This window comes from Channa argus, chromosome 5, assembly GCF_033026475.1.
Source record: "Channa argus isolate prfri chromosome 5, Channa argus male v1.0, whole genome shotgun sequence".
NCBI classification, from domain to species: Eukaryota; Metazoa; Chordata; class Actinopteri; order Anabantiformes; family Channidae; genus Channa; species Channa argus.
This window is the reverse complement of record NC_090201.1, coordinates 4826196-4849141: the sequence shown is the minus strand read 5'-3', so window position 1 is coordinate 4849141 and position 22946 is coordinate 4826196. Positions and strand designations below refer to the sequence as shown.

Sequence of the window (22946 nt, the reverse complement as noted above, 5' to 3'; positions counted from 1 at the left end):
GCCATATTAGCAACTTTCTCCTGAATTGGGTATGTGACATTTCATTTTTCCTACTGAGCCTCACCAGCTACAAATTATACAACGGAGCTTAACTGAAGGTATTGGCCATATCAGTCAGGCTTTATTTGAAAAGACATGCTGACTCTTTGTAGCTGCATCACCTCCATGAACTGAGCCCTACCTTTACGAGCACATAGTCTCCAGCATTAATAGGTCCAGTGTTGGATTCTGAAGTATGAACAGCATCATCCTCTTTGGGGAAAATCACTTTCATATTGCCATCAGTTCTCCCACACAGGTCCTTGGCAGATCTTTTACTTTCCTGCATAAAAATGGAAACTTGAGCTAAGCTGTGTTGCCTTGTGACAGGTTCAAGTCCCCTTAGTACACAGGTACAGGACTTCAACGTTTATCCATAATATGCAGAGTTATTAATTATAGTTTAGACTTAGAAACAATGAAGTCTTCCCTTCCCCTAAGAGAGTGTAAAGTTTATAAGCTGATGATTAACTTTCTTCCACCTTCAATAAATGTTAAAAGCACATATTCTGGAAAAATTACCAACTAGTGTTATGCCCTCTGCCCATCTTCTTTTCCTTTTCAGCTGTTCCCTTTCATGGGTCGCCACAGCAACACATCTAATATTATATATAAATAAATATTGAGTGATACAAAGCTATATCCCTGTTACTTTTATTATTAATTTAAAGAGTACATGGCATGGACAAGGCTAGAAAATAACCTGTGACACAGCTTTTACAGCTTTGGTCTAAATTGTGACTATAATGATGTTTGGCTCCACATGCATGAACAGGTAAGAAACTAAATTGTAATGGAAGCAGTAGCAGTTTGGAGAAATGAGATAAGCGACAATAGCAGTAAAAGAAAGTAATGCAACAGCAAGGGGGGACAAGCCAGTGTCTTCTTGTGCCAGTCCCAAGTCTGCATAAGTGCAGAGGGTTGTGTCAGGAAGGACATCCGACGTAAAACACATGCTAAATTAAATTGCGAATCATGACAATGACTTCCGTACCTGATCGGTCAGGGCCGGGGTTAACAACGACCGCCACCGCTGCTGTTGACCTACAGGGTACCGGTGGAAATTGGACTACTGTTGGTTGAAGTCAAAGAAGGAGAGGAGGAAGGTGTGTTCGTAGGCAGAGAGAGAAGAGGAAAGCTAAGAATGTAGGACTGACAGTAGGGACTTGTTGGGAATGTTGGGACTATGACAGTGAATGCTAGAGAGTTGATTGACATGATGCAGAGAATGAAGGTGGATATATTGTGTGTCCAGGAGACTAGGTGGAAAGGTAGCAAGGCTAGAAGCTAAGGAGCAGGGTTCAAGTTGTTCTACCATGGGTGGATGAAGTAGTAAAGAGAAGGTCACAGGGAGTGGCATTGTGTCTTTGTAGATTTAGAGAAAGCGTATGACAGGGTGCAGAGAGAGGAGCTGTGGTGTTGTATGAAAAAGTCTGGAGTGGCAGAGAAGTATGTTAGAGTGGTGCAGGACATTTATGAGAGCTGTAAGACCTTGGTGAGGTGTGCTATAGGTGTGACAGAGGAGTTCAAGGTGGAGGTGGGTCTGCATCAAGGATCAGCTCTGAGCTCCTTCTTGTTTGCTATGGTGATGGACAAGAGAGTGTGAAAAAGAGGTGAAGAGGTGAGTGCAAGCAGGTTGGAACGGGTGGAGAAAAGTGTCAGGTGTGTTGTGTGATAAAACAGTATCAGCAAGAATAAAAGGAAAGGTGTTCAAGACGGTGGTGAGACCAGAGATGTTGCTTGGCTTAGAGACAGTGGCACTGAAAAAAAGAAAGGAGGCAGAGCTGGAGGTAGCAGAGCTTAAGATGTTGAGGTTCTCTTTGGGAGTGACGAGGATGGACAGGATCAGGAATGAGGACCCATTTAGATGTTTCGGAGATAGAGTCAGAGAGGCCAGATTGAGGTGGTTTGGACATGTTCAGAGGAGAGACTATGAATATATTGGTAAAAGGATGCTGAGGTTGGAGCTGCCAGGCAGGAGGTCTAAAACTAAACTGGATGGATGATCATTATCTTTGACCTACAGTTGTGACTCAGATGTCTTTGCTGTGGGGCCCCTAACTTAAGTCCGTTTCTTCCATAGTCCACTATGCAAGAAACCCATTAGAGCTGTGCACTATGCACCATAGTGAGCCCAGTACAAACTAAACGAGACAATTGGTCACATTGCACTGTATGTACTAAATACTGTATCCAGTATTTAGTTGATATTGAAAATAGCTGTGCAAGAACTTGTGTACTGCTGAACGCTCTGGACACTTTGTTGTTAGATTGGAGAACATTCCTATGGACTGGCAGACTGGATGATGATTTGCAAATTTAAAGAGAAGGACCAGAGGGTGTGTGGCAAATAATATGTTTCAGGCTATGTGGTTCAGTTGAACCACACCTTTAAGCTTTCAAAATTACCTTTCAATTATGTAAAGCATCTGGGTCAACTGCTCCCTTCAGGTGACATGTTAGGCTGTTTTGGCAATGGTAAATGGTAAATGGTCTGCACTTATATAGTGCTTTTCTACCTATTTTTCCAGATATGCCCATGGGAAGAAACCACAACAATCTAGAGACACTATATATCTCATCTAGCCTGGAATGAGATATGTGCTGGGAAGAAGGATGTCTGAAACACTTCAGATGAGCAAATGCATGGATGGATGGATGTCTTGTCTTTATACTCATTGATAATGTAAGACCTTCACCCAAAATAATATTCAGAGCCAGAGGTTGCACACTAGAGCAAGAATTCTCTAAATAACTTAATAGCTAACCTTTTTATTCATGAAAATAAAACTATTTGATAATGTTTTTTGAATAAAAGCTTTTTCTATTTGTGTTTTTTTTTTTTTTCATTTTTACTAACACAGAAAAATATGACAATGAAAGAAAGAGCAGTTTATTATAATTCCACCTTCTCATGTCTGGGACGCTCAAACTGTGTTCTGTTCCTGTTAAGAGGAGAAAGAAAGGCAAAATTCTATTTCCCATTTTCACTTTGCTTTGTGATTTGTGTTGTGTTGTGATGGATGAAACACACTCTGGCATTATTTTATTCTACCACACAAGCAGTGGATGCAGAAGCAAAACATTTGCTGTATTTTGCTTCACTATCAGATTAAACAGTTGATACTTTTAAATTTCACTGGCGTGTTACAACCTTCTAACAAAACTGACATCTTAATGAACAATGTTTGGTATTTTCTACAATACTTTACTGGAAATTCATACCAGGAACTAGAAAGCAGGAAAAAAGAAACACCACAATACTTGCGAAGACAAAAAATAGTTTGAGACTATGTTAAGCTTTTAAAGTTCCAGCTATCAGAAGTGGTTTTGGCTGCCAACAATTCAATTCAATTCAATTCAACTTTATTTATATAGCGCCAGTTTACAACAAAGTCATCTCAAGGCACTTTACATAATAAAGTCCAGACTACACAAGTATGTAGAGGCAACCCAACAAATCCCCTTTGAAAAAACTCCCTTTAACAGAAGAAACCTCCAGCAGAACCAGGCTCAGGGTGGGCGGCCATCTGCCTTGACCGGTTGGGGTGAGTGGAAAGTGAAGGGAGAAAAGAAAAGAGCAACAAAAAGCAACAACAAAACATTATACAGGTTGGTAGGACACAAAATTAATAGCATACAGTGGTGACAAATAAATGTATAGAGAAAAGGAGGAGGGGAGCTCATTGCACTTGCGGGAGTCCCCCAACACTCTAAACCTATAGCATCTTAAGTAGGAGCTAGTTCAGGTTGTATGAGCAGTTTTAACTATAAGCTTTATCAAAAAGGAAGGTGTCTGCAGTCAGAGAGGGTGTCTGCCCCCTGAATTTGGATTGGAAGCTGGTTCCACAGGAGAGGAGCTTGATAGCTAAAGGCTCTGCCTACCATTCTACTTTTGCAAACTCTGGGAACCATAAGTAGACCTTTATTCTGGGATCTAAGTGGTCTAATCGGGCGATACACAACTATGAGATTTTTTAAATATGATGGAGCTTGACCATTAAGAGCTTTGTATGTAAGGAGGAGGGTTTTGAATTCTATTCTAGATTTTATGGGAAGCAAATGGAGAGAAGCTAGTGAAGGTGAAATATGATCTCTCTTCCCTAATCCAGTCAGCACTCTTGCTGCAGCATTTTGGATTAACTGAAGGCTTTTTATTGAGTTATTAGGACACCCCAAGAGTAGGGAATTACAGTAGTCCAACCTAAAGGTAACAAATGCGTGGACTCGTTTTTCTGCATCATTTTGAGACAGGATGCTCCTAATTTTGGCAATGTTCCGTAGGTGGAAGAATGCTGTTCTAGGGATTTGTCTTATAAGTGACGTAAACGCCAAATGCTGGTCAAAAATAACTCCAAGGTTCCTCACCGCAGTACTGGAGGCCAAAGTTATGTCATCTAAAGTAGCTATGTTGTTAGACAGCATATTTCTCATCTTTTTAGGCCCAAAGAGAATAATTTCAGTTTTGTCTGAATTTAGAAGTAGGAAATTGTAGGACATCCAGGTCTTTATGTCTTTTAGACATGCTTTAAGTTTGACTAATTGGTTAGTATCTTCTGGTTTCACAGATAAATAGAGCTGGGTATCATCTGCATAGCAGTGGAAGTTTATGGAATGTTTCATAATAATTTTGCCTAAAGGTGACATATACAGATTGAAAAGTATTGGTCCTAACACAGAGCCCTGTGGAAACAGCAGTCAGATAAGTCATTCTTCCAACACTGTTGGTTCTTGAGATTTTTAAAAGATTATATCACATCAGAGCAGCACGACATTCAGCATATCAATACTGGGTGTGATTCTTGTTGCTAATTGAATGAGCAAATTATAAGTCATGAGCCTTACTTTCTCTTTCAGAATGCATTGTTTTCAGTCAAACGAGGACATCGGGAGAGAAAGATTGGTTCTAAAAAAAACTGCTGCTTTAGGTAAGAGCTGTTTCATACTCACTATATTATTCACTATTTTGTGAGATTGTTCTCAGGATGTTTGGAATAATGAGTCCAAATAAATCCTTCCAAATGTGTGTGAATGAACTTTGACTTTTTAAAACCGAAATAAAAGTTTGTAACATAGGTGGACTGCAGGGGTAAACAGTTCTAAAGTGGTGCATTGATTTGCATTTGACAATCTTTAGTCTTTTCACTGAATGCTTTGTTCTGGCAAACAGTTTAGATTATAATAATATAATGATTCATAATGTATAAATAATGAAACAAAATGACTTAGTGTTGCTCGTATCCTGAAGTGTATTTAGACTAAATATGACTACTTGGGCCAAAGCTAGTCCTGATCTTGGTATGTGTAGTCAGGGATGGTGAGTGTTTTTGTTTTCTGGTAGTTAAATATGTATTTTCTTTAATAGACAGCTCTTTTACATTGTTTTATTTTATTTTTTTTAAGTTTCCCATCTTCTGTTGTGTCCTGAAACACAATTAAACTGTTATGTCTCTTGTGCATGTCTGACCCACATATGTCTTTGAGGGGATGTTCAACAACTTGTTCAACAACTGTCTGTTTGTAAACTCATTCATAACCTAAATCTGTCACTCACACTAAACTCTGATAAAACTAAATGGGTGAGAAAGGTGCTCCTATATGAATAATTCAGGAAGCATGCATCATACATGTTAGGATATGATCCTGCGACTGTGGCGCAGGAAGGTAGAGCGGTTGTCCACCAATCTCACAGTTGTTTTGGTTCAATCCACGGCTCCTCCGGTCACATGTCGATCAAGACACTGAACCCCAACTTAGTTGCTCCTGATGAGTGTTGGCCAGCTGCATAGCAGCTCCCCCATCGGTGTATGAATGTGTGTGTGATTGTGAGTGTGAATGGGTAAATAAGAAGCAGTGTAAAGCGCTTTGAGTGCCAATAGGTAGAAAAGCGCTATATAAGTGCAGACCATTTACCATGTATGTAACATTTGACTGAAGAATAGAAAATCTGTCATTTCTGATCAAGAAAACAAAAGTCTTCTAAAAGATGTTTTGAGGTTTTGCCTCCAAAGCATTTCCCAAACAAAAGCAACCACACAAAAGCAGAAAAGTCAACTGGTTTATGGTGCAGTGTTCATAAATGTTTTATCTCAAAACAGTCAAGATGTACCCGTGCTGCTGGCTCGTCCTGGTTGCTCTGATCCCTGTGACCTTAGGCACCAACCCTGGAGTAAATGTCAAGCTAACACGGAAAGGCCTTGAATATGGTAACACTCGCTGCAAACTTTACTTCTATTAGGTGATAAACAGGTTATGTCATGGGCTCTATCATCAAGTTTAGTCTTGTTTTAGGCAGGCAACTGGGGTTGGCTTCAATCCAGCAGGAACTCAAAAGCATCAAAATCCCGGATATTTCAGGGACAGAGCGTGTGTTTCCCATTGGAAAAGTCCAGTACAGCCTGTCAAAGTAAAGCACCGTCACTGTAATATTTCAGGTGCTATAAGTTTGTGTCTTTGTAAACGGGTATATTGATTCTTCTAGTTTGCAGATAGTAAATGTGGGATTTCCACAGTCTGCAGTGGATCTGGTGCCAGGTACTGGTGTGAGACTGTCTATCAGTAATGCTTTCATCAGTCTGCATGGGGACTGGAGGGTCAAGTACCTCGTAATAATGTGAGTGGCCAAAGATTTCTTCTTTGAGCTGTACCGTTGAGTGCATTTTGTGATATTTCTGCTGCAGCAGTGACTGCTCTCTATCAACAGAAAGGACAGCGGCTCTTTTGACCTGAATGTGAACGGACTCACTATCACTACAAGTATCGCCATCAGGAGTGATGAGACAGGCCGACCTGCAGTCAGTAGTGTCGGCTGTGCAGCCAGTGTCGGCAGTGTCAGCATCAAGTTTCACGGTGGAGCCAGGTAAAACAAAGCTTTCTGCCTGCTACGTTTGTAATTATCTGACAGAATAGGAATTTCCAGTTTTAAATGTCATGCTGGACAGACTGCAAACACTCCTATTTCTTGTATTTCCTGTTTGTTGCAGTTGGCTGTACAATCTGTTCACAAGCTTCATTGATAAGGCATTGCGTGATGAAGTAGCAAAAAAGGTGAGAGGAAACCAGCCTTAAACTCGCTGTCATATACATCTGAACTAGTTGGGGGCCAAACTCACAACAGATGCTCCTGGCATAAAATTTAAAAGTGGCATTAAATGGAAAATACAGATGGTGTCAGTGTCCAGTTTTGGGAGCAGAATATTTGCTTTTCCATTCAGAAATCACTGTTTGATATGACACAGAGTTTCTCTGTTCTTTATTGTTGCAGCTCTGCCCTCTGGTGAATAATGCAGTATCTAATTTGAACCCTCACTTAAAAACTCTCAATGGTAAAAAAAAATCCTGTCACATAAATTATTAAGATGTTATAATTGTGCTGAACATATAACTGATTTTATACCATACTGCAGTTTTAGCCCAGGTGGACAAGTATGCAGAGATTGAATATTCAATGGTGTCCTCGCCCACGGTGTCATCGTCTTCTATAGACTTGAACTTAAAGGTAAAGAATTACATTTCAGAATCTAAAAAGTAAGCATAAAGACACAGATGATTTCTTACTTTATCGTCTCTTCTTCCGCTCTGTAGGGTGAATTTTACAACATCGGGAAGCACCAGGAGCCTCCAGTCTCCCCCACACTCTTTTCCCTGCCGTCCCAGAACAACAACATGCTGTACATGGGTTTGTCTGCCTTCACCGCCAACTCTGCAGCCTTTGTCTATGATAAAGCTGAAGTCTTTAATCTCTACATCACAGATGATATAGTGAGTCTCCTGCTCCTGGCTTATTCACTTTTCGTGGGGTCACAATGGTCTAAAAACTCTCACTCTGTCACAACAGATCCCTCAAAGCTCTCCCATAAGACTCAACACTAAATCGTTTGGAATCTTCATCCCACAGGTGAAAACACACACCTCTGTTTTCATAATCAGAATGATTTCCTGTGGCGATTTGTCAGATATGTCATGGTATATTTTCAGATTGCCAAGCTCTACCCAGGCCTGATGATAAAACTGCTGGTGAAGACGGTGAAAACTCCTATCATCAGTTTTCAACCCAACAACATAACCATCCAGGCCACTGGCACAGTGACGGCCTACGCCATCCAACCCACCGCCATACTGTCCCCTCTTTTTGTCCTGAACTTAGTAGGTTACACAGATGAAACAATAACAAGCATTAGTGTGCTTTAGATTATAAGTAAACAAAAAAACTCAATTTTCACAACTTTGTTTACAGGGCACCAGTGTCAGCACCCAGATGTTTGTCACTGAAATGAGGCTGGCTGGAGCTGTCAGCCTTAACAAGTGAGTTACTAAAAAATCAACACTCGTTCTCAGAAGGGAAAAAATGGGGCCAAAAGGTCTTCGTAATGAACGTTGCAGTCTAATTTTGCCTCATTTGCACAGAATGGATCTGACCCTGGGGACAAGTTATGTTGGGGCGTTTCAGGTGAGAGCTGCATTTTAACATGAGTCATAGTGTCATTCACCAGCAGTACAAGTCTAACAATCTAACTCTAACCTACAGGTCAAATCCCTTGATAAGGTCCTCCGAACGGTGCTCGAACTGGTAGTGATACCCAAAGTGAATGGTGAGTTGCTGTATTTTCAGTGTTTTCTCAAAATGAAATAGGTGCCAGGCCATGTACTTGCTGCTGCACACAGAGTAAAGCCAAGTTTTGTTAACTTCTAGGGTCATTTTTTAGACCCTCATTTGAATTTCAAATCAAAGATCCGCAGCACAAAAACAGACTTCGCCCTTTTAATGTCATAGCCAAAAACCAGTGGGTTTACAGTCGCCATGCAGTGAGCTGATTTCTCAACTGTCAAATAAAGGACAATCTTATTATCTGTACTTAGGTTAGTGACATTATCCATCTATACGACTGTACATTTAGTGTTTTTAATGCTTCCAGAATCAGGTTAGGTCTTTTCAATGGATCACGCTGGTTTCTTTTGAATCTGTGTTATATCTTAAAACAGTCAGATGGCTTTTAACTATGTAGGTTGTGCTTTATGATTACATGTTGTAGTAACTTTTCTGCACATCAAATCCGATTTTTGTTTCTCTAAATGTGTTAATTTTGCTTCATAGCTCAACTTGCAAAGGGATACCCACTTCCTGCATTTGGGAAGATGAAACTTGTGAATACCCAGCTTCAGGTCCTAAAGGTCAGAGACATGGCATTTTCTATATTACTGCAGTGATTATTATAGTTTCTTTATGAGGGTTAATTCATGATCTAAAAGCTATTAATAACCATTAACTGTTTTTCTCCCCTAGGACTACATGCTGATTGGGACAGATGTTCAGTTCATGGCTTGAAATTTAATCCAGAAAATTCCCATGGTTTACTTTTGCACCAGGGGATGGAGCCACGAATGAGCACACAGAGCCATTATACAACTACTACAATTACCAGCTTGAGAAATAGTTTGCATCTTGATTTTGCTTTAAATTGTTACCCTTTTTGTATTTTTATGCATCATCTTAAATGATCAGCTTTTCTACATAGAAAATGCAAATGAGGGGCAGTGAGTTTTTCCCATCAGTGTCAGTGCAGTGCTGTCATAACACAGGATGTTTTGCAGAATGAGATTCACTGTTGTCGCCACAATCATCTCTTCCAAACTAACATGCTCCTTTCAAAGCCGATTACAGAGCTTTATGCTGACTTTACACGGGTTCTTTCTCAACGTTTCTGTCTGTGTAACTCACCCAGCAAATCTACACTTGTGCTGATCAAGGGTGTTTGGGTTTTTTTTTTACTGCAGTTAAGGAAAAAAATGCTTTGACATCAATCACACACCACTCATTCAGACAAAAACCAATCTGTCACAGTACTGTGTATTAAATGATCCTAGAGGGTTTCAGTATCAGTTTAATACAAACATAAACACGTTTGGTGCTGACTGTTTAAATATCAATGCAGTTTTCATAGCTCAACACAATTGTCCAGTTTGTCTTCAAAAATCCGATGAGAAGAACGAAGTGTGGCAGTCTGTCTTTACAAACTAAAAGCCAATTTCCTGAGAAGTCACCTCTGTCTATCAATGGCAAGTTTCAATCATGCTGGTGTCTGACGCCACATGTTCATCAACCTGATGCCTAGACAGAGGCTTACAGTGTGCCACTGTGTCTCTCAGGGAGCTGTGACTCAGGGCTCGACCTCTCAGAGTCTGGGAGTTAGACGAAAATATCAATATTGAAAGACACAAAACCTCAAACATAAATGAAATGATACAGAAATATCTCAAAGGAGAATTTGATATTTGTAAAGCTACTGACTGATGAGTGTTAAATGGATTTTCCATATGGTAATCTTCATTTGTCCTATGATATTATAGTTAAAAGCCTTTTACATGATTCTATTAAAACATCTGAACTACTGGAATGGATTTTTATTTGAGCATGAGAATACAAACATTTCAATTTGAAACTGCTGAAAAACATACGTAAATGCACCCAATACTCGAGGTAATGATCATGGGTCAAATTTCTAATAGCCATATTAGCAACTTTCTCCTGAATTGGGTATGTGACATTTCATTTTTCCTACTGAGCCTCACCAGCTACAAATTATACAACGGAGCTTAACTGAAGGTATTGGCCATATCAGTCAGGCTTTATTTGAAAAGACATGCTGACTCTTTGTAGCTGCATCACCTCCATGAACTGAGCCCTACCTTTACGAGCACATAGTCTCCAGCATTAATAGGTCCAGTGTTGGATTCTGAAGTATGAACAGCATCATCCTCTTTGGGGAAAATCACTTTCATATTGCCATCAGTTCTCCCACACAGGTCCTTGGCAGATCTTTTACTTTCCTGCATAAAAATGGAAACTTGAGCTAAGCTGTGTTGCCTTGTGACAGGTTCAAGTCCCCTTAGTACACAGGTACAGGACTTCAACGTTTATCCATAATATGCAGAGTTATTAATTATAGTTTAGACTTAGAAACAATGAAGTCTTCCCTTCCCCTAAGAGAGTGTAAAGTTTATAAGCTGATGATTAACTTTCTTCCACCTTCAATAAATGTTAAAAGCACATATTCTGGAAAAATTACCAACTAGTGTTATGCCCTCTGCCCATCTTCTTTTCCTTTTCAGCTGTTCCCTTTCATGGGTCGCCACAGCAACACATCTAATATTATATATAAATAAATATTGAGTGATACAAAGCTATATCCCTGTTACTTTTATTATTAATTTAAAGAGTACATGGCATGGACAAGGCTAGAAAATAACCTGTGACACAGCTTTTACAGCTTTGGTCTAAATTGTGACTATAATGATGTTTGGCTCCACATGCATGAACAGGTAAGAAACTAAATTGTAATGGAAGCAGTAGCAGTTTGGAGAAATGAGATAAGCGACAATAGCAGTAAAAGAAAGTAATGCAACAGCAAGGGGGGACAAGCCAGTGTCTTCTTGTGCCAGTCCCAAGTCTGCATAAGTGCAGAGGGTTGTGTCAGGAAGGACATCCGACGTAAAACACATGCTAAATTAAATTGCGAATCATGACAATGACTTCCGTACCTGATCGGTCAGGGCCGGGGTTAACAACGACCGCCACCGCTGCTGTTGACCTACAGGGTACCGGTGGAAATTGGACTACTGTTGGTTGAAGTCAAAGAAGGAGAGGAGGAAGGTGTGTTCGTAGGCAGAGAGAGAAGAGGAAAGCTAAGAATGTAGGACTGACAGTAGGGACTTGTTGGGAATGTTGGGACTATGACAGTGAATGCTAGAGAGTTGATTGACATGATGCAGAGAATGAAGGTGGATATATTGTGTGTCCAGGAGACTAGGTGGAAAGGTAGCAAGGCTAGAAGCTAAGGAGCAGGGTTCAAGTTGTTCTACCATGGGTGGATGAAGTAGTAAAGAGAAGGTCACAGGGAGTGGCATTGTGTCTTTGTAGATTTAGAGAAAGCGTATGACAGGGTGCAGAGAGAGGAGCTGTGGTGTTGTATGAAAAAGTCTGGAGTGGCAGAGAAGTATGTTAGAGTGGTGCAGGACATTTATGAGAGCTGTAAGACCTTGGTGAGGTGTGCTATAGGTGTGACAGAGGAGTTCAAGGTGGAGGTGGGTCTGCATCAAGGATCAGCTCTGAGCTCCTTCTTGTTTGCTATGGTGATGGACAAGAGAGTGTGAAAAAGAGGTGAAGAGGTGAGTGCAAGCAGGTTGGAACGGGTGGAGAAAAGTGTCAGGTGTGTTGTGTGATAAAACAGTATCAGCAAGAATAAAAGGAAAGGTGTTCAAGACGGTGGTGAGACCAGAGATGTTGCTTGGCTTAGAGACAGTGGCACTGAAAAAAAGAAAGGAGGCAGAGCTGGAGGTAGCAGAGCTTAAGATGTTGAGGTTCTCTTTGGGAGTGACGAGGATGGACAGGATCAGGAATGAGGACCCATTTAGATGTTTCGGAGATAGAGTCAGAGAGGCCAGATTGAGGTGGTTTGGACATGTTCAGAGGAGAGACTATGAATATATTGGTAAAAGGATGCTGAGGTTGGAGCTGCCAGGCAGGAGGTCTAAAACTAAACTGGATGGATGATCATTATCTTTGACCTACAGTTGTGACTCAGATGTCTTTGCTGTGGGGCCCCTAACTTAAGTCCGTTTCTTCCATAGTCCACTATGCAAGAAACCCATTAGAGCTGTGCACTATGCACCATAGTGAGCCCAGTACAAACTAAACGAGACAATTGGTCACATTGCACTGTATGTACTAAATACTGTATCCAGTATTTAGTTGATATTGAAAATAGCTGTGCAAGAACTTGTGTACTGCTGAACGCTCTGGACACTTTGTTGTTAGATTGGAGAACATTCCTATGGACTGGCAGACTGGATGATGATTTGCAAATTTAAAGAGAAGGACCAGAGGGTGTGTGGCAAATAATATGTTTCAGGCTATGTGGTTCAGTTGAACCACACCTTTAAGCTTTCAAAATTACCTTTCAATTATGTAAAGCATCTGGGTCAACTGCTCCCTTCAGGTGACATGTTAGGCTGTTTTGGCAATGGTAAATGGTAAATGGTCTGCACTTATATAGTGCTTTTCTACCTATTTTTCCAGATATGCCCATGGGAAGAAACCACAACAATCTAGAGACACTATATATCTCATCTAGCCTGGAATGAGATATGTGCTGGGAAGAAGGATGTCTGAAACACTTCAGATGAGCAAATGCATGGATGTCTTGTCTTTATACTCATTGATAATGTAAGACCTTCACCCAAAATAATATTCAGAGCCAGAGGTTGCACACTAGAGCAAGAATTCTCTAAATAACTTAATAGCTAACCTTTTTATTCATGAAAATAAAACTATTTGATAATGTTTTTTGAATAAAAGCTTTTTCTATTTGTGTTTTTTTTTTTTTCATTTTTACTAACACAGAAAAATATGACAATGAAAGAAAGAGCAGTTTATCATAATTCCACCTTCTCATGTCTGGGACGCTCAAACTGTGTTCTGTTCCTGTTAAGAGGAGAAAGAAAAGCAAAATTCTATTTCCCATTTTCACTTTGCTTTGTGATTTGTGTTGTGTTGTGATGGATGAAACACACTCTGGCATTATTTTATTCTACCACACAAGCAGTGGATGCAGAAGCAAAACATTTGCTGTATTTTGCTTCACTATCAGATTAAACAGTTGATACTTTTAAATTTCACTGGCGTGTTACAACCTTCTAACAAAACTGACATCTTAATGAACAATGTTTGGTATTTTCTACAATACTTTACTGGAAATTCATACCAGGAACTAGAAAGCAGGAAAAAAGAAACACCACAATACTTGCGAAGACAAAAAATAGTTTGAGACTATGTTAAGCTTTTAAAGTTCCAGCTATCAGAAGTGGTTTTGGCTGCCAACAATTCAATTCAATTCAATTCAACTTTATTTATATAGCGCCAGTTTACAACAAAGTCATCTCAAGGCACTTTACATAATAAAGTCCAGACTACACAAGTATGTAGAGGCAACCCAACAAATCCCCTTTGAAAAAACTCCCTTTAACAGAAGAAACCTCCAGCAGAACCAGGCTCAGGGTGGGCGGCCATCTGCCTTGACCGGTTGGGGTGAGTGGAAAGTGAAGGGAGAAAAGAAAAGAGCAACAAAAAGCAACAACAAAACATTATACAGGTTGGTAGGACACAAAATTAATAGCATACAGTGGTGACAAATAAATGTATAGAGAAAAGGAGGAGGGGAGCTCATTGCACTTGCGGGAGTCCCCCAACACTCTAAACCTATAGCATCTTAAGTAGGAGCTAGTTCAGGTTGTATGAGCAGTTTTAACTATAAGCTTTATCAAAAAGGAAGGTGTCTGCAGTCAGAGAGGGTGTCTGCCCCCTGAATTTGGATTGGAAGCTGGTTCCACAGGAGAGGAGCTTGATAGCTAAAGGCTCTGCCTACCATTCTACTTTTGCAAACTCTGGGAACCATAAGTAGACCTTTATTCTGGGATCTAAGTGGTCTAATCGGGCGATACACAACTATGAGATTTTTTAAATATGATGGAGCTTGACCATTAAGAGCTTTGTATGTAAGGAGGAGGGTTTTGAATTCTATTCTAGATTTTATGGGAAGCAAATGGAGAGAAGCTAGTGAAGGTGAAATATGATCTCTCTTCCCTAATCCAGTCAGCACTCTTGCTGCAGCATTTTGGATTAACTGAAGGCTTTTTATTGAGTTATTAGGACACCCCAAGAGTAGGGAATTACAGTAGTCCAACCTAAAGGTAACAAATGCGTGGACTCGTTTTTCTGCATCATTTTGAGACAGGATGCTCCTAATTTTGGCAATGTTCCGTAGGTGGAAGAATGCTGTTCTAGGGATTTGTCTTATAAGTGACGTAAACGCCAAATGCTGGTCAAAAATAACTCCAAGGTTCCTCACCGCAGTACTGGAGGCCAAAGTTATGTCATCTAAAGTAGCTATGTTGTTAGACAGCATATTTCTCATCTTTTTAGGCCCAAAGAGAATAATTTCAGTTTTGTCTGAATTTAGAAGTAGGAAATTGTAGGACATCCAGGTCTTTATGTCTTTTAGACATGCTTTAAGTTTGACTAATTGGTTAGTATCTTCTGGTTTCACAGATAAATAGAGCTGGGTATCATCTGCATAGCAGTGGAAGTTTATGGAATGTTTCATAATAATTTTGCCTAAAGGTGACATATACAGATTGAAAAGTATTGGTCCTAACACAGAGCCCTGTGGAAACAGCAGTCAGATAAGTCATTCTTCCAACACTGTTGGTTCTTGAGATTTTTAAAAGATTATATCACATCAGAGCAGCACGACATTCAGCATATCAATACTGGGTGTGATTCTTGTTGCTAATTGAATGAGCAAATTATAAGTCATGAGCCTTACTTTCTCTTTCAGAATGCATTGTTTTCAGTCAAACGAGGACATCGGGAGAGAAAGATTGGTTCTAAAAAAAACTGCTGCTTTAGGTAAGAGCTGTTTCATACTCACTATATTATTCACTATTTTGTGAGATTGTTCTCAGGATGTTTGGAATAATGAGTCCAAATAAATCCTTCCAAATGTGTGTGAATGAACTTTGACTTTTTAAAACCGAAATAAAAGTTTGTAACATAGGTGGACTGCAGGGGTAAACAGTTCTAAAGTGGTGCATTGATTTGCATTTGACAATCTTTAGTCTTTTCACTGAATGCTTTGTTCTGGCAAACAGTTTAGATTATAATAATATAATGATTCATAATGTATAAATAATGAAACAAAATGACTTAGTGTTGCTCGTATCCTGAAGTGTATTTAGACTAAATATGACTACTTGGGCCAAAGCTAGTCCTGATCTTGGTATGTGTAGTCAGGGATGGTGAGTGTTTTTGTTTTCTGGTAGTTAAATATGTATTTTCTTTAATAGACAGCTCTTTTACATTGTTTTATTTTATTTTTTTTAAGTTTCCCATCTTCTGTTGTGTCCTGAAACACAATTAAACTGTTATGTCTCTTGTGCATGTCTGACCCACATATGTCTTTGAGGGGATGTTCAACAACTTGTTCAACAACTGTCTGTTTGTAAACTCATTCATAACCTAAATCTGTCACTCACACTAAACTCTGATAAAACTAAATGGGTGAGAAAGGTGCTCCTATATGAATAATTCAGGAAGCATGCATCATACATGTTAGGATATGATCCTGCGACTGTGGCGCAGGAAGGTAGAGCGGTTGTCCACCAATCTCACAGTTGTTTTGGTTCAATCCACGGCTCCTCCGGTCACATGTCGATCAAGACACTGAACCCCAACTTAGTTGCTCCTGATGAGTGTTGGCCAGCTGCATAGCAGCTCCCCCATCGGTGTATGAATGTGTGTGTGATTGTGAGTGTGAATGGGTAAATAAGAAGCAGTGTAAAGCGCTTTGAGTGCCAATAGGTAGAAAAGCGCTATATAAGTGCAGACCATTTACCATGTATGTAACATTTGACTGAAGAATAGAAAATCTGTCATTTCTGATCAAGAAAACAAAAGTCTTCTAAAAGATGTTTTGAGGTTTTGCCTCCAAAGCATTTCCCAAACAAAAGCAACCACACAAAAGCAGAAAAGTCAACTGGTTTATGGTGCAGTGTTCATAAATGTTTTATCTCAAAACAGTCAAGATGTACCCGTGCTGCTGGCTCGTCCTGGTTGCTCTGATCCCTGTGACCTTAGGCACCAACCCTGGAGTAAATGTCAAGCTAACACGGAAAGGCCTTGAATATGGTAACACTCGCTGCAAACTTTACTTCTATTAGGTGATAAACAGGTTATGTCATGGGCTCTATCATCAAGTTTAGTCTTGTTTTAGGCAGGCAACTGGGGTTGGCTTCAATCCAGCAGGAACTCAAAAGCATCAAAATCCCGGATATTTCAGGGACAGAGCGTGTGTTTCCCATTGGAAAAGTCCAGTACAGCCTGTCAAAGTAAAGCACCGTCACTGTAATATTTCAGGTGCTATAAGTTTGTGTCTTTGTAAACGGGTATATTGATTCTTCTAGTTTGCAGATAGTAAATGTGGGATTTCCACAGTCTGCAGTGGATCTGGTGCCAGGTACTGGTGTGAGACTGTCTATCAGTAATGCTTTCTTCAGTCTGCATGGGGACTGGAGGGTCAAGTACCTCGTAATAATGTGAGTGGCCAAAGATTTCTTCTTTGAGCTGTACCGTTGAGTGCATTTTGTGATATTTCTGCTGCAGCAGTGACTGCTCTCTATCAACAGAAAGGACAGCGGCTCTTTTGACCTGAATGTGAACGGACTCACTATCACTACAAGTATCGCCATCAGGAGTGATGAGACAGGCCGACCTGCAGTCAGTAGTGTCGGCTGTGCAGCCAGTGTCGGCAGTGTCAGCATCAAGTTTCACGGTGGAGCCAGGTAAAACAAAGCTTTCTGCCTGCTACGTTTGTAATTATCTGACAGAATAGGAATTTCCAGTTTTAAATGTCATGCTGGACAGACTGCAAACACTCCTATTTCTTGTATTTCCTGTTTGTTGCAGTTGGCTGTACAATCTGTTCACAAGCTTCATTGATAAGGCATTGCGTGATGAAGTAGCAAAAAAGGTGAGAGGAAACCAGCCTTAAACTCGCTGTCATATACATCTGAACTAGTTGGGGGCCAAACTCACAACAGATGCTCCTGGCATAAAATTTAAAAGTGGCATTAAATGGAAAATACAGATGGTGTCAGTGTCCAGTTTTGGGAGCAGAATATTTGCTTTTCCATTCAGAAATCACTGTTTGATATGACACAGAGTTTCTCCGTTCTTTATTGTTGCAGCTCTGCCCTCTGGTGAATAATGCAGTATCTAATTTGAACCCTCACTTAAAAACTCTCAATGGTAAAAAAAAATCCTGTCACATAAATTATTAAGATGTTATAATTGTGCTGAACATATAACTGATTTTATACCATACTGCAGTTTTAGCCCAGGTGGACAAGTATGCAGAGATTGAATATTCAATGGTGTCCTCGCCCACGGTGTCATCGTCTTCTATAGACTTGAACTTAAAGGTAAAGAATTACATTTCAGAATCTAAAAAGTAAGCATAAAGACACAGATGATTTCTTACTTTATCGTCTCTTCTTCCGCTCTGTAGGGTGAATTTTACAACATCGGGAAGCACCAGGAGCCTCCAGTCTCCCCCACACTCTTTTCCCTGCCGTCCCAGAACAACAACATGCTGTACATGGGTTTGTCTGCCTTCACCGCCAACTCTGCAGCCTTTGTCTATGATAAAGCTGAAGTCTTTAATCTCTACATCACAGATGATATAGTGAGTCTCCTGCTCCTGGCTTATTCACTTTTCGTGGGGTCACAATGGTCTAAAAACTCTCACTCTGTCACAACAGATCCCTCAAAGTTCTCCCATAAGACTCAACACTAAATCGTTTGGAATCTTCATCCCACAGGTGAAAACACACACCTCTGTTTTCATAATCAGAATGATTTCCTGTGGCGATTTGTCAGATATGTCATGGTATATTTTCAGATTGCCAAGCTCTACCCAGGCCTGATGATAAAACTGCTGGTGAAGACGGTGAAAACTCCTATCATCAGTTTTCAACCCAACAACATAACCATCCAGGCCACTGGCACAGTGACGGCCTACGCCATCCAACCCACCGCCATACTGTCCCCTCTTTTTGTCCTGAACTTAGTAGGTTACACAGATGAAACAATAACAAGCATTAGTGTGCTTTAGATTATAAGTAAACAAAAAAACTCAATTTTCACAACTTTGTTTACAGGGCACCAGTGTCAGCACCCAGATGTTTGTCACTGAAATGAGGCTGGCTGGAGCTGTCAGCCTTAACAAGTGAGTTACTAAAAAATCAACACTCGTTCTCAGAAGGGAAAAAATGGGGCCAAAAGGTCTTCGTAATGAACGTTGCAGTCTAATTTTGCCTCATTTGCACAGAATGGATCTGACCCTGGGGACAAGTTATGTTGGGGCGTTTCAGGTGAGAGCTGCATTTTAACATGAGTCATAGTGTCATTCACCAGCAGTACAAGTCTAACAATCTAACTCTAACCTACAGGTCAAATCCCTTGATAAGGTCCTCCGAACGGTGCTCGAACTGGTAGTGATACCCAAAGTGAATGGTGAGTTGCTGTATTTTCAGTGTTTTCTCAAAATGAAATAGGTGCCAGGCCATGTACTTGCTGCTGCACACAGAGTAAAGCCAAGTTTTGTTAACTTCTAGGGTCATTTTTTAGACCCTCATTTGAATTTCAAATCAAAGATCCGCAGCACAAAAACAGACTTCGCCCTTTTAATGTCATAGCCAAAAACCAGTGGGTTTACAGTCGCCATGCAGTGAGCTGATTTCTCAACTGTCAAATAAAGGACAATCTTATTATCTGTACTTAGGTTAGTGACATTATCCATCTATACGACTGTACATTTAGTGTTTTTAATGCTTCCAGAATCAGGTTAGGTCTTTTCAATGGATCACGCTGGTTTCTTTTGAATCTGTGTTATATCTTAAAACAGTCAGATGGCTTTTAACTATGTAGGTTGTGCTTTATGATTACATGTTGTAGTAACTTTTCTGCACATCAAATCCGATTTTTGTTTCTCTAAATGTGTTAATTTTGCTTCATAGCTCAACTTGCAAAGGGATACCCACTTCCTGCATTTGGGAAGATGAAACTTGTGAATACCCAGCTTCAGGTCCTAAAGGTCAGAGACATGGCATTTTCTATATTACTGCAGTGATTATTATAGTTTCTTTATGAGGGTTAATTCATGATCTAAAAGCTATTAATAACCATTAACTGTTTTTCTCCCCTAGGACTACATGCTGATTGGGACAGATGTTCAGTTCATGGCTTGAAATTTAATCCAGAAAATTCCCATGGTTTACTTTTGCACCAGGGGATGGAGCCACGAATGAGCACACAGAGCCATTATACAACTACTACAATTACCAGCTTGAGAAATAGTTTGCATCTTGATTTTGCTTTAAATTGTTACCCTTTTTGTATTTTTATGCATCATCTTAAATGATCAGCTTTTCTACATAGAAAATGCAAATGAGGGGCAGTGAGTTTTTCCCATCAGTGTCAGTGCAGTGCTGTCATAACACAGGATGTTTTGCAGAATGAGATTCACTGTTGTCGCCACAATCATCTCTTCCAAACTAACATGCTCCTTTCAAAGCCGATTACAGAGCTTTATGCTGACTTTACGCGGGTTCTTTCTCAACGTTTCTGTCTGTGTAACTCACCCAGCAAATCTACACTTGTGCTGATCAAGGGTGTTTGGGTTTTTTTTTTACTGCAGTTAAGGAAAAAAATGCTTTGACATCAATCACACACCACTCATTCAGACAAAAACCAATCTGTCACAGTACTGTGTATTAAATGATCCTAGAGGGTTTCAGTATCAGTTTAATACAAACATAAACACGTTTGGTGCTGACTGTTTAAATATCAATGCAGTTTTCATAGCTCAACACAATTGTCCAGTTTGTCTTCAAAAATCCGATGAGAAGAACGAAGTGTGGCAGTCTGTCTTTACAAACTAAAAGCCAATTTCCTGAGAAGTCACCTCTGTCTATCAATGGCAAGTTTCAATCATGCTGGTGTCTGACGCCACATGTTCATCAACCTGATGCCTAGACAGAGGCTTACAGTGTGCCACTGTGTCTCTCAGGGAGCTGTGACTCAGGGCTCGACCTCTCAGAGTCTGGGAGTTAGACGAAAATATCAATATTGAAAGACACAAAACCTCAAACATAAATGAAATGATACAGAAATATCTCAAAGGAGAATTTGATATTTGTAAAGCTACTGACTGATGAGTGTTAAATGGATTTTCCATATGGTAATCTTCATTTGTCCTATGATATTATAGTTAAAAGCCTTTTACATGATTCTATTAAAACATCTGAACTACTGGAATGGATTTTTATTTGAGCATGAGAATACAAACATTTCAATTTGAAACTGCTGAAAAACATACGTAAATGCACCCAATACTCGAGGTAATGATCATGGGTCAAATTTCTAATAGCCATATTAGCAACTTTCTCCTGAATTGGGTATGTGACATTTCATTTTTCCTACTGAGCCTCACCAGCTACAAATTATACAACGGAGCTTAACTGAAGGTATTGGCCATATCAGTCAGGCTTTATTTGAAAAGACATGCTGACTCTTTGTAGCTGCATCACCTCCATGAACTGAGCCCTACCTTTACGAGCACATAGTCTCCAGCATTAATAGGTCCAGTGTTGGATTCTGAAGTATGAACAGCATCATCCTCTTTGGGGAAAATCACTTTCATATTGCCATCAGTTCTCCCACACAGGTCCTTGGCAGATCTTTTACTTTCCTGCATAAAAATGGAAACTTGAGCTAAGCTGTGTTGCCTTGTGACAGGTTCAAGTCCCCTTAGTACACAGGTACAGGACTTCAACGTTTATCCATAATATGCAGAGTTATTAATTATAGTTTAGACTTAGAAACAATGAAGTCTTCCCTTCCCCTAAGAGAGTGTAAAGTTTATAAGCTGATGATTAACTTTCTTCCACCTTCAATAAATGTTAAAAGCACATATTCTGGAAAAATTACCAACTAGTGTTATGCCCTCTGCCCATCTTCTTTTCCTTTTCAGCTGTTCCCTTTCATGGGTCGCCACAGCAACACATCTAATATTATATATAAATAAATATTGAGTGATACAAAGCTATATCCCTGTTACTTTTATTATTAATTTAAAGAGTACATGGCATGGACAAGGCTAGAAAATAACCTGTGACACAGCTTTTACAGCTTTGGTCTAAATTGTGACTATAATGATGTTTGGCTCCACATGCATGAACAGGTAAGAAACTAAATTGTAATGGAAGCAGTAGCAGTTTGGAGAAATGAGATAAGCGACAATAGCAGTAAAAGAAAGTAATGCAACAGCAAGGGGGGACAAGCCAGTGTCTTCTTGTGCCAGTCCCAAGTCTGCATAAGTGCAGAGGGTTGTGTCAGGAAGGACATCCGACGTAAAACACATGCTAAATTAAATTGCGAATCATGACAATGACTTCCGTACCTGATCGGTCAGGGCCGGGGTTAACAACGACCGCCACCGCTGCTGTTGACCTACAGGGTACCGGTGGAAATTGGACTACTGTTGGTTGAAGTCAAAGAAGGAGAGGAGGAAGGTGTGTTCGTAGGCAGAGAGAGAAGAGGAAAGCTAAGAATGTAGGACTGACAGTAGGGACTTGTTGGGAATGTTGGGACTATGACAGTGAATGCTAGAGAGTTGATTGACATGATGCAGAGAATGAAGGTGGATATATTGTGTGTCCAGGAGACTAGGTGGAAAGGTAGCAAGGCTAGAAGCTAAGGAGCAGGGTTCAAGTTGTTCTACCATGGGTGGATGAAGTAGTAAAGAGAAGGTCACAGGGAGTGGCATTGTGTCTTTGTAGATTTAGAGAAAGCGTATGACAGGGTGCAGAGAGAGGAGCTGTGGTGTTGTATGAAAAAGTCTGGAGTGGCAGAGAAGTATGTTAGAGTGGTGCAGGACATTTATGAGAGCTGTAAGACCTTGGTGAGGTGTGCTATAGGTGTGACAGAGGAGTTCAAGGTGGAGGTGGGTCTGCATCAAGGATCAGCTCTGAGCTCCTTCTTGTTTGCTATGGTGATGGACAAGAGAGTGTGAAAAAGAGGTGAAGAGGTGAGTGCAAGCAGGTTGGAACGGGTGGAGAAAAGTGTCAGGTGTGTTGTGTGATAAAACAGTATCAGCAAGAATAAAAGGAAAGGTGTTCAAGACGGTGGTGAGACCAGAGATGTTGCTTGGCTTAGAGACAGTGGCACTGAAAAAAAGAAAGGAGGCAGAGCTGGAGGTAGCAGAGCTTAAGATGTTGAGGTTCTCTTTGGGAGT

The 22946-nt window shown here is 40.2% G+C and overlaps 2 protein-coding genes across 3 annotated transcripts; both read left to right on the top strand.

Moving 5' to 3' along the window:
• The first annotated feature begins 29 nt into the window (after positions 1–29).
• On the top strand, positions 30–10429 carry LOC137127786 (bactericidal permeability-increasing protein-like). 2 transcript variants are annotated; one of them, XM_067505192.1, is made up of 18 exons: positions 30–2725; positions 3529–3651; positions 4897–4967; positions 6138–6245; positions 6331–6445; positions 6521–6652; positions 6743–6898; positions 7023–7086; positions 7304–7364; positions 7446–7537; positions 7624–7800; positions 7877–7936; positions 8017–8184; positions 8276–8343; positions 8446–8488; positions 8567–8630; positions 9134–9210; positions 9323–10429. In XM_067505192.1, the coding sequence occupies exons 1-18, from the start codon at positions 2682–2684 to the stop codon at positions 9362–9364; spliced, it is 1665 nt and encodes a 554-aa protein (XP_067361293.1). In that variant the 5' UTR covers positions 30–2681; the 3' UTR covers positions 9365–10429. The 2 variants fall into 2 exon arrangements, with proteins under 2 accessions (XP_067361293.1, XP_067361294.1); XM_067505193.1 differs by lacking the exon at positions 3529–3651 and having other exon boundaries at positions 2679–2725.
• Positions 10430–15431: 5002 nt separating this feature from the next.
• On the top strand, positions 15432–20964 carry LOC137127789 (bactericidal permeability-increasing protein-like). Its single transcript, XM_067505197.1, has 16 exons — positions 15432–15502; positions 16673–16780; positions 16866–16980; positions 17056–17187; positions 17278–17433; positions 17558–17621; positions 17839–17899; positions 17981–18072; positions 18159–18335; positions 18412–18471; positions 18552–18719; positions 18811–18878; positions 18981–19023; positions 19102–19165; positions 19669–19745; positions 19858–20964. The coding sequence occupies exons 1-16, from the start codon at positions 15433–15435 to the stop codon at positions 19897–19899; spliced, it is 1497 nt and encodes a 498-aa protein (XP_067361298.1). The 5' UTR covers position 15432; the 3' UTR covers positions 19900–20964.
• Positions 20965–22946: the final 1982 nt, after the last annotated feature.

Bases quoted from the DNA above. Each gene is read 5' to 3' on its own strand.
- LOC137127786 (XM_067505192.1), top strand. From the start codon at position 2,682: ATGCATGGATGGATGGATGTCTTGTCTTTATACTCATTGATAAT. The intron at 7,087-7,303 runs GTGAGAGGAAAC...TTATTGTTGCAG, and splicing joins GTGATGAAGTAGCAAAAAAG to CTCTGCCCTCTGGTGAATAA. The intron at 7,365-7,445 runs GTAAAAAAAAAT...ACCATACTGCAG, and splicing joins TCACTTAAAAACTCTCAATG to TTTTAGCCCAGGTGGACAAG.
- LOC137127789 (XM_067505197.1), top strand. From the start codon at position 15,433: ATGCATTGTTTTCAGTCAAACGAGGACATCGGGAGAGAAAGATTGGTT. The intron at 16,981-17,055 runs GTAAAGCACCGT...TGATTCTTCTAG, and splicing joins GTCCAGTACAGCCTGTCAAA to TTTGCAGATAGTAAATGTGG. The intron at 17,900-17,980 runs GTAAAAAAAAAT...ACCATACTGCAG, and splicing joins TCACTTAAAAACTCTCAATG to TTTTAGCCCAGGTGGACAAG.